The sequence below is a fragment of the Trichoderma reesei genome, assembly GCF_000167675.1.
Source record: "Trichoderma reesei QM6a unplaced genomic scaffold TRIREscaffold_30, whole genome shotgun sequence".
NCBI lineage: Eukaryota > Fungi > Ascomycota > Sordariomycetes > Hypocreales > Hypocreaceae > Trichoderma > Trichoderma reesei.
In genome coordinates, this window is record NW_006711177.1 from 20,719 (window position 1) to 37,585 (window position 16,867).

The window sequence follows — 16,867 nt, forward strand, 5'->3', positions numbered from 1 at the left end:
AGTGTGGAGAACCACCTCATGAGCCTACTGCTCCGCTGATGATGCCGACTTCGCCTTGATGCGCGCGGTTGTCGCAGCTGCTAGCACTGAATGGTGAAGAAGCTGCCTGTTCTTCCGAGTAGCCCCCAATTAGTCCGCGCCACCCCCAAATGTTCGGCAACGTTACATAATGCTGTGCTTCAGGCAATACAATATCATTTTAACGAGAATCGGCAGGATAAAAAGAGACGTCTGAAAGAGGCCACTGTTGGCATCGAAAGGAATGTGTTAGCTCAAGTGGATGAATGAGAGATATTTCCTCGATGCGGGTATTTCATTCTGGTATAAGAATATTTAGCAAGCAATTGTCACAGTTGCGTACCTTACCTAGGCAAATATGATTCTATTCAGGGTCAAGAATTACTTGCACCTGAGATTTTGCGTCACAACTGGCAAGTTAATTCTACAAATGCTTCGACTTCGTCAAATAAAGTAACACACACAAGACAAAGCTGCCCCATCAGACCATATCAGCGTGACAAGGAATTTGCACCAAGTCCTCCATCAATATGCTACCGTAGGTATTAATATATCGGTACTCGCACGGTCATTGGGATCGTGGTCAGCCAAACCTATTACCTATATAAAGTCAAAATGATCCATAACCTCCTTCCTCCGCCATTGTCAAGGCGTATTCCTCCAATATCTCTTCCGAGCAGTAGCTGGCGGAGTGCTGCGATGCGCCGTTGTTTGAAACTATGTAAATAAATCCATCCATTGATCTACGGTTCTGGCGATAATCTCCTGTATATCCACTTCTTCGTGCGGCTCCTCAGATTGACATCCAGTGTCGTTGACCCATGATAGCTCCCAAATCAATAGTTGCTGTTCGAATTCCGTTTGGTTGTACTTGTCCGGCTCTGTCACAGTGAGATATTCGACAAACATCTGCCACCGTTTTAGATGGTATGTCTTCATCAGCCCAGACCATGCTTTCGAAGCGTAATCAATGAGTTGGCCTGAAGGCCCCCATAGAGTAATCTGATTGCGTGCTTCATACTCAAAGGAGTCCACATATGCTGGACTGGGAGCAGAAGAACGCGCTGCCGACAACCAAGTGGAAAGGCGAAAGTTTCTGTTCGAGGAGAGAACAAGGTCGAGCGAGAGGAGTAGTTTGGTCACTTGCTGGCCTTGAGCCTTCAATCGCTGGATCCGGCTTCCGGCCGTTTGATTCGAATTGTAATAGATATCGACAATGTTCTTGTAGATGGGGATAAATGCATTAGCCAGTACCTGACGCGTCCAATCAACAAGATCGTACTGGTATGCCGAGTTGTTGAAGAGCGACGTGTCTTGCAACCCAGCATGATAGAGCTGTTTCCACGCGCTTACCATAACAGCTGGATCATACGGAAGCTTAGTACCCAGAATTCCAGTAATGTCAGCCATATTGCTCGTCCTTGGGACAAGCTCAATGATGGACTTTGGCACTGATGGCATCAGAGTAAGATTGGTATTGTCGTATACGGTAGTACGAACAGTCTCCCATGCATCATGGATGAACCCCGGTCGCTGATCGCTCGAATATCGCGCAGAAGCCCAGTTGTGGAAATAGGCCTCCGTGTCGAGAGGCTCACTGCTCCAGGCCTGAGCGAGGAGAAGATCATAAACGATCTCGTTGTTCTGTTGACCCTCCATGGAGAGGCCAAATCCAGAAAGAGATGTTGACTCTTGCAGAGCCAAAATAGGGCTGTTGGTCACGTTCTGTATCTGGCCATATAAATTGATCGTGGCCCCGTAGTTCTGCAACTCGCACCATATCCAAGGTTTGCCATAATACGATTGCGCGCGCTGCCACTGTGGCATTGATTCTGACCAAATGTCCAAGATGAGCATATCGCTATCGGCGGTGACGCCGCCGAGATAGGCTTCAATACGCTCGTTCGTCCAGAAAGTTGTGTTTTGCGCAAATAGCCAAGCTTGGAAAACCCATATAGCATTGGGGTCTGCCGACTTGAGTGCTTTCCATGTGTTTGAGCTCACATTCCGGAGGTAAGCCACATCGCCTGACGGGGGTATCATCTCGTTGAACTGGTCAAGTGTGTAAAAGTTGGTAACATTCCCATATGCCTGTTTCTGCTTGGTGATGAAGCTCCGCTGCATTTGTGCAAAAAGAGGATCGACAGGGTCAAGGAAAGTGTCTTCAGTGAAGATTTCTGGAAAGCCAGCCCATTGGATACTGTGAAGTAGCCGAGCATCAGGCAGCACGCGAGGTGCTGCTCGAGGAACGAAGCCTGGAAATGCTGGCAGGATAGGTGTTATACCTAGCTCAACCATGCGTTTGACAATCTTTTTCTGCAGAGCAAATTGGTCATCAACCCATTCGAACGGCAGACTGCTGGACCACGACCCTTGTAGATTTCCAAAGTGGTTCCAAGCAAGAAAAGCAGGGCCAGTGAAAAAGTCAGCAATGTCGTCATCTGAGAAACCGGCCTCTTGAAAGACCTCGATGAGGATCTTCTCAATCCCAATCCAAGCTGGTGCCATATTGATTCCACGCAGAGCCATCCAATCCAGTTGTAGTTCCCAATCTTTCCAGGTCCAGAACGCGGCTGTATAAGAGGTAGTGACTAGAACAACCAGGAGTTATAAAAGGGCCCAACTTGATACCATTTGTGGCCCGTTCCTACCTGTGTTGAAGTCGTAACGATAAGGTACGACGCTTGATCCATTCAAGGGTAAGAACAGCTTTGGCAGAACCAGGGGTGCATCTTCGAGCTGGCTGCCGGCGTACCACCAGATGTCGACATGAACAACGTCGAAGAGGTAGGAATGAAGGCTTGTCGTGGCACACGTCAACAGTCGGCCAATTGAACACAGCGGCTTTGACAGGACAAAAGTGGTCTCACCCGTATAAAATGGAACTCAGCGATGTACCCTCTACTCGGAATTTGCCATCATGTGTAGTAGTGACAGCGTAGCTCTCCAAACCCGACTCTTTGTTTGCAGATAAGGAGAAAGTAAATGAATGTTCGTGCTGCGGTAGTCGTCTCCTTACAAGAGCTTCTATGCCGGCAGTTGAACATGTTGCAGAGGCTATAGACGCAGAAGTCGTTATAGCTGCTGCCGAGATAGTCACCAGGCCGGCAAAGGCGTTGGTGTTGAATAGCCTCATGGCTCCTAAGAGTGAACTAATGATGCTCCTAACAACGGGCTGCCATGGTAAGTTTGGTATGGGGGCTCGTTGGGTTATATGGCAGTCGTTCGTCTGGGGGTCGATGTCTTTTAAGAAAGCGAGAGTCAATCTTGAAGGAATGCAATCGTTGAGGGGTATGGTTGCATTAACGAATCCCATCTCCATACTTTCTCGCCCCCGCCGATCATCGATCTCCATGTGGTGATAAGTCATCAGAAAGCAGAATGTGCTTCGTTTCAAAATCTCCGCATAGAAAGCCCATCACCCATTGCTCGTATTTCTTAAAACTTGAATTTAACACAAGATAGCCGTGCGGGAGATTGTTTGTTAGACCCCTTGCGCACGACCTAGTCTTTGTTCAAAGTCTTTTCAAGAATATGGCACGCGATAACGCTTCAAAATGTCCTCCACTTTGCATAATCGATATATCAACTTTCCGTGGACGACGGCGCAAACAGGTTCCGAACACACCGCTGACACTGACATTGAGCGGAACTCGGTCTCGCTTCGCGCCGAGTGTTGCAGTGCCTCTCAGAACCGATCGCCTACCTACCTAAGGTACCTAGGTATTCCGCAAAGGTAAGGTACCTTACTTCCATGTGGAAGCTCCTAAAATACCCTAGAGGTATTGAGCTCCGCAATTGTTCTATGCGAAGCTTCAATCGGGCAAGAGAATCAAAGCTTGGCCGGAACGGAATACGTTTTCTGGTCAGACAGAGTTACTCACGTTGCTGGGAGACATGCCCGCCGTTAGGAATCTACAGTGGACGAACATGGACGCCGGAACCGCTATGTTTAGAGGCCCACTCACATGTACTCACGCACAATGAGCTTAACAAGGCTTCAAGTGCATACGATACAGATGCAGAACGACATATATAGCCTTCAAGGCAAAGAGATTGAAACACATCGATGAAGCGTTACTAAGCTAGTTCGACTATCCAGCTCTGTAGAAGTTCCCGAATCATGATGCTGTAAACGTGGACAAAAAATCGTGAACAGAGGAGGAGCTCAACTACCTTAGGCAGAACTGGCTAGTCCGTGTCCTTTGGCGCGTTTTGCCGTTTTGCGGAGCGGATCTCTTCTCCAGGCAGCACGAATATCACATTCTAACTCCTCCCAAACTCATCAAGACCGGCCATAACCATGGACACTATTCCATTCGTGCCAACAGACCAACAGGTCGAGGCATTTAAGGACTGGGTACAGTCGCAAGACAGAAAACCCCGTGTCTGGGATGCTCAGCGATGGTTCCAGAGCTCACAGGAAGTCGAGGGCGTCTCAGAAGCTTCCCTGAACGCAGCCCTTGAACCGCTCATTGATGAAGCAATCGAAGATGCTACCAGGGCCGTCGAAGAACGGAGCAAGGTACTCCCCATCTTTCCATACTAGCATTATTTGTATCGTTCACAGGCGAAACTTCCACATAGACCCTTGTTGTTGCTAATTGGGACATCAAATCGATCCCTACCTTATAGACACTGTCAAGCCTTCGAGTTCCTGGCTTTGGTCTCCCACTGGGCTATATGCCCCCTGAAGAAGAGCGATTCCCCGTGCTGATCGGCGTTCATGGATATGACTGGAAAGCTGCAACGCTTCTTATACGGGAAGTATGCATGCTAAAATTCATGGAGGAGCTGACCAACAAGCCACTCTGGTGGGAGAAAGTCTGGATGCCCGACACTGCCGAAAAATGGAAGCAAGAGGCTCTCCAGATGAATTGGGAAGAGTATCGCACGTTTGCGGACTTCACACCTGCCATGGCAGATGCAGTAAGTCCGATTTGCTTTTGAATAGAAGCTGCTTCACTGACAGATCAAATAATTAGTGCATACATGAGCTGCGTAAGAAGGCAGACCTCGTGAAGAAAACCGGTCTTGTCCCAATTTTTGACTATTCTTCTTGTGTCATCAAATCCGACAGTCTGATTTCGGAGAGTTTACGAGACTCGCTTCGCTCAGCAGCTGCGGTATTGGAAAACGTTCCAGATGAAGAAAAGGATTGGCATCCCGGTAGTACGCACAAAGTGCTCGATCTCGTCCACCCGTCGCTATGGCCCTTTATCTACGGTCGCACCCCCGTTCTTCTCGATACGAGAATCAATCTTGCGAATGCGCTGAGCCACTGCGGTGTCGGCACGATTCTCCCAGCACCAAAGCCCATTGAGATTGCTGGCCCCGGGAGCCACTGGTCAAGGCCGTTGGAGGACCCGGTCCCTTCTCTCTCATACAAGTTCCAGTGGTTGCCATGCGAGGTCGTTTTGGATGGTAAATCTGCCAAGATCGACAGCTACATAAACAACCTACATCCAGTTGATCACGCGAATCTATACCCGATCATTGAACAATTCATCGAGAAGTCACTGCCTGCTTGGGACCTGATCTACCGATGGCCGAAGGAGTTTGAGATCCAGCGTCTTAAAACCCGAGAAGCGCGAGCGAAATGCACAACAGAGGAGATGTGCCGACTAGCCTATGGGTGCAAGCCATGGAACCGTCCGATTGACGAAGGGGAGCCAATACGCGATGAGAATGAACCTTACACGGTGGAATATCGTAGCTCTGATCGATACAAGCGTGATATGGCGTGGCTGGTTAAGACTCACAAGCTGAACCTACCGGAGCCTGCGTTCGAAGAGGATGGCTATTATCGACTCAAATCATCGGATGTCAAATCGAGCGGCTTCTTCAATGGCGCGCCTCGTATTCAAGTCATTGTCAAGCTTGCCAACGTCCATCTGACCCCCGAAGATCCTGACTTTAAATTTGAAGCCTCGCAGGAGCTTGCTGAATGGTATACCGCTGCCGACCACAATGCCATGGGGCCCGATCCTGACCTGGATGGGTCTTCTTACCAACCAGGTACATCAGAGGCCTCTTCTTCGGAATCCGAAACCTCATCAAGCGCGGGCCGAGCCTTATCTCTGGATCTTTCCGACTATCACAGTATATATGTCGATAACGATACCACCGAATTCGAAGGCGGATCGTGGCATACGGAGGGAATGCTCAATGAGCGTATATGTGCCACGGCGCTCTTCTACTATGACTCGGAAAATATTACAGACTGCCATCTGGATTTCCGCACGCCGGCTGACCGTGAAGAGCTGGTCGTCAACCTCAACTACGAGCAGAGCGAGCATGTCTCGATCGAACGCACATTTGCTATTCCCAACGCTAATCGCGACACTCTTCAATACCTTGGAGGCGTTCTCACTACCAACAGCCCCTCCACGGGAGACGCTGATACCCGCGCCGTGTTCTTCCCAAACCTCCTTCAGCATCGGGTCTCACCCTTTCGCCTCAAGGACCCGACAAAGCCAGGCCACCGCAAAATTCTCGCCCTTTTCCTGGTCGATCCCGCGATTCCCGTCCTCTCTACAGCTAATGTAGCACCGCAGCAGCATCATTGGTGGGATCGGGAAACAGGTATTAAGCAGACCCTTGCTGCTCGTCTGCCTAATGAGCTGACGCAGCTCGTTTTGGACCATGCAAGAAACGGCCTCCCCATTGACTTGGAGGAAGCCAAGAAGATTCGGCTTGAACTCATGGATGAAAGATCCGTGAAGCAGGATAGTACGGAAGAGGAGCTATACAGGACAGACTGGAATTTCTGCGAGCACTGAGATATAACAAGCGGCTTTTACGCCCACAATTTTGTGCTGGGTCGATGCAGTTAAAAGCAATGGTAGATGCTGGCCGTCAGTTTGTATCTTCGAAGTTTTCGTCCTGGCGATTTTCCACTTCATACGAACCTTTCGGTGGCAGAAGGTATGCGATTCGGCATGAACATCTCTGTTCAGGACCATGTAGTCTTCTTTGTTAGAGCAAGGTAACTTTCATTGGCCAAGACAACATTATAACGTCTTTGGGAGCGTTTAAATTCACAAACAGGCATTGGGTCGCATTCTCTATCCATCCTATGGGCTCTTCATTGCATTTGATTATCTCAGGGATCTGCCTCACCAGGAACCCATTAAGTCACGTATCTCCCTGGTATTCGGATATGAGCAGTAGCTGAGAATGGCATGGGAAGTATCTCGGGTATATTTTGAGTACTCTAGTCATAAAGCGTCAATTAATGTAGTTCCCAGTATTCGGGCACATAGCTAGGGCATCTTTGGAAGCACCATGCGAATCCACATCAAGTGTTATTGTCTTGTTCTTTGGCCACATCCTTTACAGCAAGTGCTCGAGAAATAGCTCAAAACATGTGAACAATGTCGCTAACACTGATAACAGATAGTTTGCACTGCTTGCTCCGTGCAAAAACCGACGGCTGGCCTCGTCTACTCAGCCACAGGGCAAAAGTCGTAGTAACCGTCAACATGGTTACCCCACCACGAGGGGAAGGGAGTGGCAGGGCCACCAGCTCCAAAGACTGCAAAAGAAAGAATAAAGAGCACCGTTAGACTGGCTCCATCAAAAGCGCCGGTGACTAGGTACGAATAGTCCTTGAAGATGCGAGGGCGGTAGTTTCGGAGGTAGTACTGGGTGAAGAAACCAGAAGCAAGCTGGCTCCAGATGACGCAGGTCTGGGACTGGTTATATGGGATGTAGCCGGCGTACTGGATGAACTGGGGCAGGTTGATGTCGCGAAGGTCAAAACTTCGAATTTTGGGGACAAACTAAACGAATTGTCAGTAGGCTTGAGTAACAAGGCCATTTGGTGAACACTCACGTAAACCAAGGCGCGGTGAAGAACAACAAGTCCAGCACCAATAGCCAGTCCAATAGGCACCATTTCGTAATCAGCGCCAGACTTGTAAAGATACTTTGCCAGGGCCCAAGAAGCGGCGTTGGTGTTGTACGACTGGATCGTTGCGCCACTCCATGAAGCGTTGCCGTTGCTGTTGACAAGGAGATCACGGTTGCCATTGACGATGGAAATCATGACACCATAGTTGACAAATCCGCCGAGAACTGTGCCATAGATCTGAGTGAGGAACATGACACGGGGAGGAATCTTGACTGTGGCAATGTGTCAGTAATAAGGCTCTCTATCAGTAATCACGGACGCTGAAACACACGGTATTCTCCCATCTTGAGGTCATTGCACAAGCTGACGCAGTTGGAAATAACGTTGTGAGACCAGGCGGCAAAGTACATGTTGCCAACAGGGCGGCCAGGAAGCATCAACCCCGCCAACATCTTGGACAGATTGTTGGTGGCAATGCCGTTGCCATATCGAGAGTAGAGAATGGTACTCTATAATTCATGTCAGACCACGGGGTCGGGGCAAACATTTTCACTGAGTGGCATATTTACCAGAGGAGCAATGAAAATTCCGACAAGTAGAGCGACGACGTAAGCCCATGCGGGGAGGGTAATGTTCTCCTTGATGACAACAACGAGGCCGAGAACAAAGCTGAAGACAAGAACCGCAATGTACCACCACCAGGGGGCCTCTTTGTAGTGCTTGGCCATATGCTCATGATGGCGGTCGTCGTATCGCCCGTTCCTCGCACTCTTGTAAGACTCCTTGACATCGCCGCCCCAGAAGAGGAAACAGTGAGCAACCAGGGCACCGATCTAAGCATGTGTTAGCCGTCATTACTCATGGGAAGTGTAGGAATACGTACAGCAGCGTTGGCCATGAACATGGCATACGCGAAGCTTCCAGTCAGCTTAGGAACACCGTACTTCTGCAGAGCATTCTCGTCGAGAACGCCACCGACAAATACTTCCGACACGGGATACTTTGTACCATTTTCGGCACGGAGCTGTGTCGACATGAATGGCTGGGACTTGGAGTTCCATGAATTCGTGTAGTAGATGGCCAGCATGATAACATAGCAGGCGAGAAAGCCGGCAGCAGCATGGGCTTGCAAAGTGAGAGGGAGAGATGTATTGAAGGAGGTGATGTATTGCCAGTCAAAGGAGAAGTTGAAGAGCCCCAGCCCTTCGTTGTTGGTAGCACCGCCGAAGAGGTTGGTGAGAATGGCAGCCTTTGACCCCGTCGCATGCATGGCGGCCAAGCACGGGATGGAGATGGAGTTCAGAAAAGGGAAGATGTAGGCAGGGAAGAACTCGTAGAAGAACATGCCGACAAAGCTGTACCAGAAGAAGCGGAGGGGTTTGGAGCCCTTGATGTTCTGCCAGTGAAGCCCCTGGAGAGTTTTGACAGTGGGCAGAGTGCTCCAGTAGACCGCCTCAACGTGCCAAACGCAGATGGGGCGCAGGACACCACAAATACCGTACCCAAAGAGACCAATGGAGATGACGCTTAAGACAACGGTTGACGCACTTAAGGGCAAGTTGTAGAAGAGGTCCTGGGCAGTGAAGACTGTGATACTGGCCGTGGCGTTTGAGGCAGAGGTGGCTGTGATGGCACAGACGGCGTGCTCCTTGAGGTTCCAGGGTCCAGGGTTGATGAATGTGGCGATGGTAATCCACAGAGGTGGCTTTCCTTGGCCTCCCCTGGCTTGCCATCGAGCCTTCAGCTTGTCACCGCGAGGGAGGAATGCCGCCCAGGCGTTGCCGATGAAGTAGGCGATGAGGACGATGAAGGTTCCAGATATCGTAGCAGCAGTTGGTTTGAACTAAGAAGGCAAATACTGGTCAGCCTATGGGTTGCTTGATATACGCGTACAATGCCTCTTTGTTGAGACAGACCTGGTAGATCTGGCTCATGACGGCCTGGAAGGCAGATAGACATGTAGCCAGAAACATGCTTCGGAACGTCAAGGAAGGCTCGCCGTCATCCCGCAGCGGCAGCAAGTGTGCTGCGGCATCGGCACCCGTGATGATAATCACATCGTCGCTACCATTGTCCTTCTCATCGTAGTCGTCGTGGTCAAGGGGAGGGGCAATGCTGATCTCAGTGTCCAAGCCGCCCTTCTTCTCGGGGTCGACAGCGCTGTCAACTTGGACTTTCTCATCCGAGATCTCATGATTAGGGGTCGAGCCCTCGACTACAACCACGTCGTCCGCTGGTGAGGCCGTCATGTTGACCAAGAGCTACCTTGAGCTGATAGCAATCCACTCGGTGGGTGGTGATGAGATGCCGCGTCGAGACACACGAACACGCGCCCTCTCCCCCAGGCATCTGGCAGCGTCCGCCTCCATACTTGTATGACTTTCCATGTCCTCGCCTTGTCCTTCACCAGAGGCGATATCAAGGGTCCGTGAAGCAAGCAATGATACCGTTTTCCCGGAGTGCGATGGGGTCCTGGCCGGTGGTGTAATCCGGGTAACAGTTTATGCAATCAACAGGCTAAGTGATCTAGAATGGCACCCAAGCACCAGCCATCCATGTTTGGCCGGTACTTTTGAAGTCCACCACGAAAAGAGTACGGACTTTCCGCATGAGGCTAGTAACCATGCCAGATGCTGGAAAAGGTCCCGAGGCTAGCTCGTAGATAAGGTTGTTGCACGTTCTGTTGGACCACCAAGATCACGTTCGAGGACGCTTAGATAACGCAGTGTGACCACCGGAGTGGTGCTTTCGCCCCCAGGAAGGCGTTGTTCGAGTATCTCTAGGAATGTCCAAGAACACCACTTGCGGATATTTGCCCGCATCATCTGATTCAAACGTGCCGCTGGTCAGAAAGTAGGGCGGGAGGGCCATTCTGGGGATGCTTCCCAAAGACCTGTCGTTGGACAAACAGGTGAGCGAGCCGCTAAATCGGCATTCATGGCTTGGATACTTATTGATATTATCCTGTACGACGTATGACATCCTTTACTTTGCCAAGATCATCAATAATGTCTCGCGTGTCAGATTGGACCGGGTTCTACATGCTATCATCATTCACAATTTCACTCCAGAGAACATGCCAGTGCTCATGATGTGCCCTTGACCATTAGAACAGTGAAGTAGCTGCGTTACACTGGATATTCGTCCTCCCATTTCAGGTTCCACGGTGATACTCTGGATCGTGTCTTTGCACATGAGGACGCCAAGCTAACAGCGCAGCATTCCCGCCATTGGGTTGCATCTCTCCGCAATTGCCACACGGGCCTGGGTCTGACCCTTGCCACCTTGCCACGCCCTGCAAGAAGAGAGTCAGGCTTGTCAGGATACGATCTGACCAGCATGGCCAAGCAGTGATCTTGTCCGTGGAACTCTTGCTTCCATCTGGTATCACGACATTGGTGGGCGCTAGGGATAGTTGTCATCCCGTTCGTTGGTGCTATCGGGCCGCGGAGGACTTTTGATATCTGTTCATTCGCTCATCAAAAGATCCCGACCTTCGGGTTACTGTTGAGACGAGGCAAATCATGTGTTGAGGACCCAGGTTGATTCCAGAGGCGTTGGTTCGGATCATGGCTGCATATTTATAGAATTCGATAAGCTGCATGAAAGGTTGAGCTAGGCATGATGCTTATTGGAGTGAATGAAACACCTTATCGGACTTTGTGGACTGTTTGCAGGAAACCGCGGAAGATCTGGAAGTAGCGCCAACATAAGCATCGTCAACACATTCAGACCACATCGGGGTGGGGAGGCCGGCTCGGAAGACATACTACTTTTGGTAGGGCAGTACTCCGTCCATGTATGTACAAAGTGAAAGAAAGCTTCAGAAGGGTAATGTTCGGTTTGTAACTACTTCACGATGTCACAAGCCCCTGGGAGTTGCAACTAGTAACGGCTGTCAGCCACATCATGTGTTGGTTGAGGCACGGTCTGATGTTGACATGTGAGGACAATCTTGTTGGTTTCAAGCAAGGGGCCCAACTTCGAATTCTACCTTCTCTACATACAATAATTTCCTCTTCCAAGCAACAAGTCCAAGATCAATCGACTGTTCACGTCGCTATCGCAGCGTTGGTCTACAGTTCTTCACCAGCTTGGTAGGAGGACAGCTGACGACCTTATGGAATATACTTGCCAATTTTTGCCTACACCCTTGCAACCCGAAGGCTCACTGCTAACGTCGAATGCTGCTGTCCAGGGGTGGCAGATCCTACACTAATCCAGGTGATCCTATGGTGATTTCATTCATTTCGATTGGCTGCGGTGTCTTCATACCGCAATCGCTTGGCCTTATCGTGTAATTCCTTGGCGTACAATACTCAGATATCTGAGCTATAGGAACGGTCATAGTCTGAGACGGCCTTTGTGATGGTGTTGCCATGTCGCCTCCCCACACACAACGAGCAGGAGTTACATGTACGCCGTTCGCTAACAATAGTCATATCCAACAGTATTTCATCCTGGTTTCCTTCGATACCAGAGCAAATCGGCTACTTATGGGAGATAAGCATGATAATGAGAGGTGAGGGTCGTGCTCTGTGGCTTCATGGGCAGCAGAAGATCCCGCATACATCACGAACACTGAGCATGGGAAGCTGAACATGACCTGTATCAATCTCTACTTACCTATACTATGATGCAAATGGGGAAAGGGAAAATGGTATGCATAATGAGATTGTGAAGTAAGGATAAACATGCAAACAGAAGCGTACAGCCATTTGCTTTTTATTGAAGGGACTAATGAACTGTCGTGAGGGTTTGTATGTAATTACAAGCTAGCCTTTGATGTCAAGAGTATGGCACAAGTTCGTAGAGATCGGTTCCTGTCTCAATAGACATTTTCTGACGTGAGCAATGTCTGGTGTCAAGTTTCGCTTGGACGGGGAAATCTCCAATGGAGATATGCGTCGATAGCAAAGCGAATACCGACTTCATTGCCTTGGACTGCTTTGAGTGGCCGCGTACATGTTTCTGCATTTTGCCTTCAACACCTGGCATGTTCCTTCAACGTGGCCAATATCATCCCATGGCCAAATATCTGACCATCGTCTTTCGATTGATGCCCTAGTGATTATTTGCAACTTTGGAAGCTATCTCATGGGCATGGGCATTTGAGGGGCGAAAGTGGGAGGACGACGCCTCAACTTAGCTCTTTACAGTAACGAGCCCATGAAGGGCATGCTTGAAGCACGGTCTCAAACCTGGGGTTGCTTCGAGGTATAAATGGTACCATACAAAAAGGGGTGGCTGCATGGCGTAGATTCTGGCATTGCGTCCTTAACCAATTCTTGGCAGATCTCCTGTGTCGATGAAGGCCATAGGAGCATGAAAAGCACACATCTCTATTGTAATCTTAGATATAGATACAGAAGCTGTATATGACGCATATGTTGCTAATTGTGTTACCGGCCCAGTACCAGAATCTCTCCAGCCGGTCATGCTCAGTTCGGAGTGTTCGGCCGAACCGTCTGGTCAAGACGATCAGCGACTAGAGCCTTGAGCCTCTCTTCGGTGATGACCTCGACGCCAAGCAGTGAGTTGTCGTTGGTGTCATATGCGCTGCTGTATGCTTCACCGAAAACAGTGGCCAACAGTATGTTTCCATAAGCCTGCAAGCCGTCGCCACCAGAGGCTATTGCATCAAGCCCAGCTTTCAAGATGTCGGCTGACTTGATGTCTCTGATTGTCCACTGAATCTCGGGGTTGACATTTCTCGCAAGCTCTAGTAGCTGTCTCTGACTTAGGATTGCCTCAGAAACATAGACCACACGATTCTCAGTTTCATCTGAGTGGTCAAAGACTGCAGCAACCGCTCGAGCGAAAGTTGCTAACGATGTGACGCTGACCCTGGTATTGCCCCCATCGATGAAGGCGACGGAGTGGTTCTTGAAGTCAATGGCGGCGGGGAATGCCAAGAGGTACTCCATGAAGCAGCCTGGTGCGACAATAGAATAGGTCAAAGCGCTCGAAGCTGCCTTCTCAATGAGATAATTGCGAACGGTGGCCAAGGTAGAGTAGAATGGAAGATCCGCAACCTTTGGACTGGTAGTGCATGAACCAAACTCCGAAGGAACGAATCGATAGACCCCGGCAGTTACGGCTGCATCAATGAGAAGCCTCTGCTTTTCCGATCCTGATTTCCCAATAGTCGAAATCACCGCATCCTGGTTTTCCAGAGCTGCGGTCAGAGAATTGACCGAGTTGAAGTCAGCCTCAACAACCTTCACTTTAGCCCCATAGTCCTTGGACGCCTGAGAGCGAGTAAGAACGGTAACGTTGAAGTTGGCTTCAAGAAGCGCCTTCAGGACATGCGGTCCAATGTTACCAGAAGCCTATACAATGGGTGTGAGTGTACGCGATCGGCGGAGGGGGCTTAGATCCTGAGTTCTCACACCAGCGATAGCGACGTTCTTGATGACAGCCATGGGAATAACTGATGTTCTTGTTGAGTCCAGCTTGTATGATGTGATGAGGCAGTGATGGTTGGAAAGAGTCTGGTAGAACTCGCGACATAGGGTGACCTTTAAAATAATTCTCTTCATCCCGCTCGACCCCTATATGGGCGTTCATTCTCTTTTACAGCCTTATCCATCGTTAAGCGTGTTGATGCGCCGTAGAGCCCATCCCGCTCATCGCGCAGCCTTTTTCGATACAGGTCCGACAATAAATGGGGGAAATGTCCGCATGTGTCGGCATTTGCCCGCAGCCGTTCATTACTAATGCCTACGCATCCAAGGCAATATATTTCTTCGCGTTCGCATCTTCCGCTCAAGGTATCGTACTGTTCACTCTTGACTCGCGACACATTTGCGCACTCAGTATTACAAAATTGACTATCTCTCGCCTCATTACTGCGAATTCTTCGATGCGGTTGGGAGACACGCGGCAGAAGCCCGCATATTCCAGGAAGGCTTGTCTTCGGTGCCGTCGGTCAAAAAGGAAATGTGACAGAGTGCTTCCAAAGTGTCTCCTTTGCACCCGGTTAGTTTCCTTTCTGGAAAATGCTTCTCTAATGATAGGTAGTCATACGTTTGCGTATCCTAAGTATTGACATAATTTGACCACTCTAGCCGAAAGGATGAATGCCAGTACGAGACTATCACCCTTACGTCTTCGTCTGCCGGCCCATCAGTAGGCATCAAGCCAATCTCCCCCCTGAACGATGGTCTATCTTGTGATCATATCAGAGCCGCAGTGGTGGAACGGCTGTCGGGACTCAAGCCCAGCGATGTTGAGACGGCCTATTCCCGCAACATCCGACCGTGGTTCCCCATCATTGCAGAATCAAAACTGGTTACCCAATTGCCTAACAGCTGGGATGACAAGGCTCTCGACTTTACCTTGCTGTCTCTAAGCATTGTGCTCTTCTCTACTGCTCCAAATCCCAAAGGTTGTGGTGACGCCAACAAGTTTGGAATCATGGATCTTTACCTCTCAGTTAAGAGCTGGATTGCGTTGGTCGAGGGCCTCGGGATGAATTCCATGGAACTTGTACAAGCCAGGCTAGTCATCGTAGCCTTCGAAGTCTTTCATGGCTTCTACCCAGCAGCTTATATATCAATAGGTGCAGTTGTCAGAGCGGCAGAGACATTGAAGACAGGCAGGGACCTGGAAGCCCCCTCATACAAGCCACGCACAGAGCAAGAACGAGTAGAGGAATTGACTACGTGGGCAGCAATCAAGATTCTAGACAGGTGTGTGGCCATCAAGATATCACAGCCATCCGTGACAATTGAGGAGAAAACCATGGGCAGTTGGCTACTTCATCTAACATTGGTTTAGGTACATTGCTGCTGAGTGCGGCGAAACTCCTCCGGTCACAAGGCGCATTTACAACAAGGACCCTGATCTACCATACTCCGAACTACCATTCGCCGTCTGCCCAGTTCTTTTGTCTGCCCCCCTCTCTCCTCAACGGCAGTTCCTCAGGCTCTACGAGGCGACAAACCTGCTGGATAAAGTTCACTTGGCTTTCTATGAACCGACCCCCCGAATGTCCTTCAATCTCGAAGAGGGGGCTCTTCTGGTGAGAACCCTGTCATCACTGAAAACCGTCATACTGGAAGAAGCACAGGATGGTTCCAGGATATATTCCAGTGGCCTCCATGTCTGCAATATGTGAGTAGGATTCGGACTTGGAGACCGTGGTAGGGGTTGACGTTTCGGCAGTGGTCTTCTTCTCATCCATGGCACATGCGATAAAGCAAAGGCTTTAAATTATAACATCAAGGAGGAATGGATGACAGCAGCTCTCCCAATGACGACCGTGATTGAAGATATATACGACATGGTACATTCATTCGTTGTTGATGAGGACGACCTGGACAGGATCCCGCCGTTCGTCAATTTCTTGCTGTACAAGGCCGCAAGTATTGTGACGGTTCGACTGAGGGACCAGCTCAATTTCGAAAAGAATACTCAGATGCTGAAGTCCCTCCGGGTGTTCTTAGATCGGTTGAACACGAGATGGTTGACTGCAGGTAAGCAAATAACAGGGGCCTTCCGGTAAATTGCGCATAATTGAAAGTACTGTCTAGGTCGTTTTATAGCCCTCCTTGACGAAGATACAACTCCCCGAATTTTCAAGGCATTGGAGAGGGTATGAGTGGGAAATGTCGAAAAACGACGTTGAGAACATAGCACTTTGGTCGCATACCTCCAATGAGTCCAAGCGTCAGGGGATACTTAGATATTAGGCAAATTGGTGTGGCTGGCGAGACATTGATTCACTTCGTGAGCGGACAGCTGAGCAGCCAGTTAATGGGTGTCGTTTTGGGATCATAAGTCACGCCTTTCTGCACAGTGACCTCACATCAATGTTGCTTCATGAGTAAAAGACATTCATATCGCCGAATTCTAGGCCAAGTATCTCTGGTCTGCATTCCAAAACCATTGCAACACGTGCATTCATTTCCCAGAACGAAACATGGCGGGAAGGCATCCTTTGTTTCCATAAGCTTCTGAATAATCTTGGGGGTTCCTTAATGACCGAAA

General features: G+C 49.6%; 5 protein-coding genes across 5 annotated transcripts; 2 read left to right on the forward strand and 3 right to left on the reverse strand.

The window, feature by feature from the left end:
- Positions 1-735: 735 nt before the first annotated feature.
- TRIREDRAFT_69700 (glycoside hydrolase family 89) lies at positions 736-3,154 on the reverse strand (the record flags this gene model as incomplete). Its single annotated transcript, XM_006969268.1, has 3 exons — positions 736-2,609; positions 2,670-2,818; positions 2,889-3,154. The coding sequence occupies 3 exons, from the start codon at positions 3,152-3,154 to the stop codon at positions 736-738; spliced, it is 2,289 nt and encodes a 762-aa protein (XP_006969330.1).
- Positions 3,155-4,656: 1,502 nt separating this feature from the next.
- TRIREDRAFT_69841 (uncharacterized protein) lies at positions 4,657-6,800 on the forward strand (the record flags this gene model as incomplete). Its single annotated transcript, XM_006969233.1, has 3 exons — positions 4,657-4,947; positions 5,004-5,968; positions 6,122-6,800. Coding segments are annotated over 3 exons (1,935 nt in total), but the record flags the coding sequence as incomplete, so codon positions are not given.
- A 663-nt stretch (positions 6,801-7,463) lies between these two features.
- TRIREDRAFT_124002 (peptide transporter) lies at positions 7,464-10,184 on the reverse strand (the record flags this gene model as incomplete). The annotated part of the gene is made up of 6 exons (XM_006969269.1): positions 9,790-10,184; positions 8,757-9,716; positions 8,443-8,706; positions 8,205-8,382; positions 7,856-8,145; positions 7,464-7,802 (listed from the first exon to the last, which is right to left on the reverse strand). The coding sequence occupies exons 1-6, from the start codon at positions 10,120-10,122 to the stop codon at positions 7,464-7,466; spliced, it is 2,364 nt and encodes a 787-aa protein (XP_006969331.1). The 5' UTR covers positions 10,123-10,184.
- A 3,130-nt stretch (positions 10,185-13,314) lies between these two features.
- TRIREDRAFT_69805 (uncharacterized protein) lies at positions 13,315-14,298 on the reverse strand (the record flags this gene model as incomplete). Its single annotated transcript, XM_006969270.1, has 2 exons — positions 13,315-14,205; positions 14,266-14,298. The coding sequence occupies 2 exons, from the start codon at positions 14,296-14,298 to the stop codon at positions 13,315-13,317; spliced, it is 924 nt and encodes a 307-aa protein (XP_006969332.1).
- A 251-nt stretch (positions 14,299-14,549) lies between these two features.
- Positions 14,550-16,478, forward strand: TRIREDRAFT_111873 (uncharacterized protein; the record flags this gene model as incomplete). Its single annotated transcript, XM_006969234.1, has 5 exons — positions 14,550-14,854; positions 14,944-15,567; positions 15,656-15,991; positions 16,043-16,353; positions 16,423-16,478. 5 exons carry the CDS (start codon positions 14,550-14,552, stop codon positions 16,476-16,478), a joined length of 1,632 nt encoding a protein of 543 aa, XP_006969296.1.
- Between the last annotated feature and the right edge of the window lie 389 nt (positions 16,479-16,867).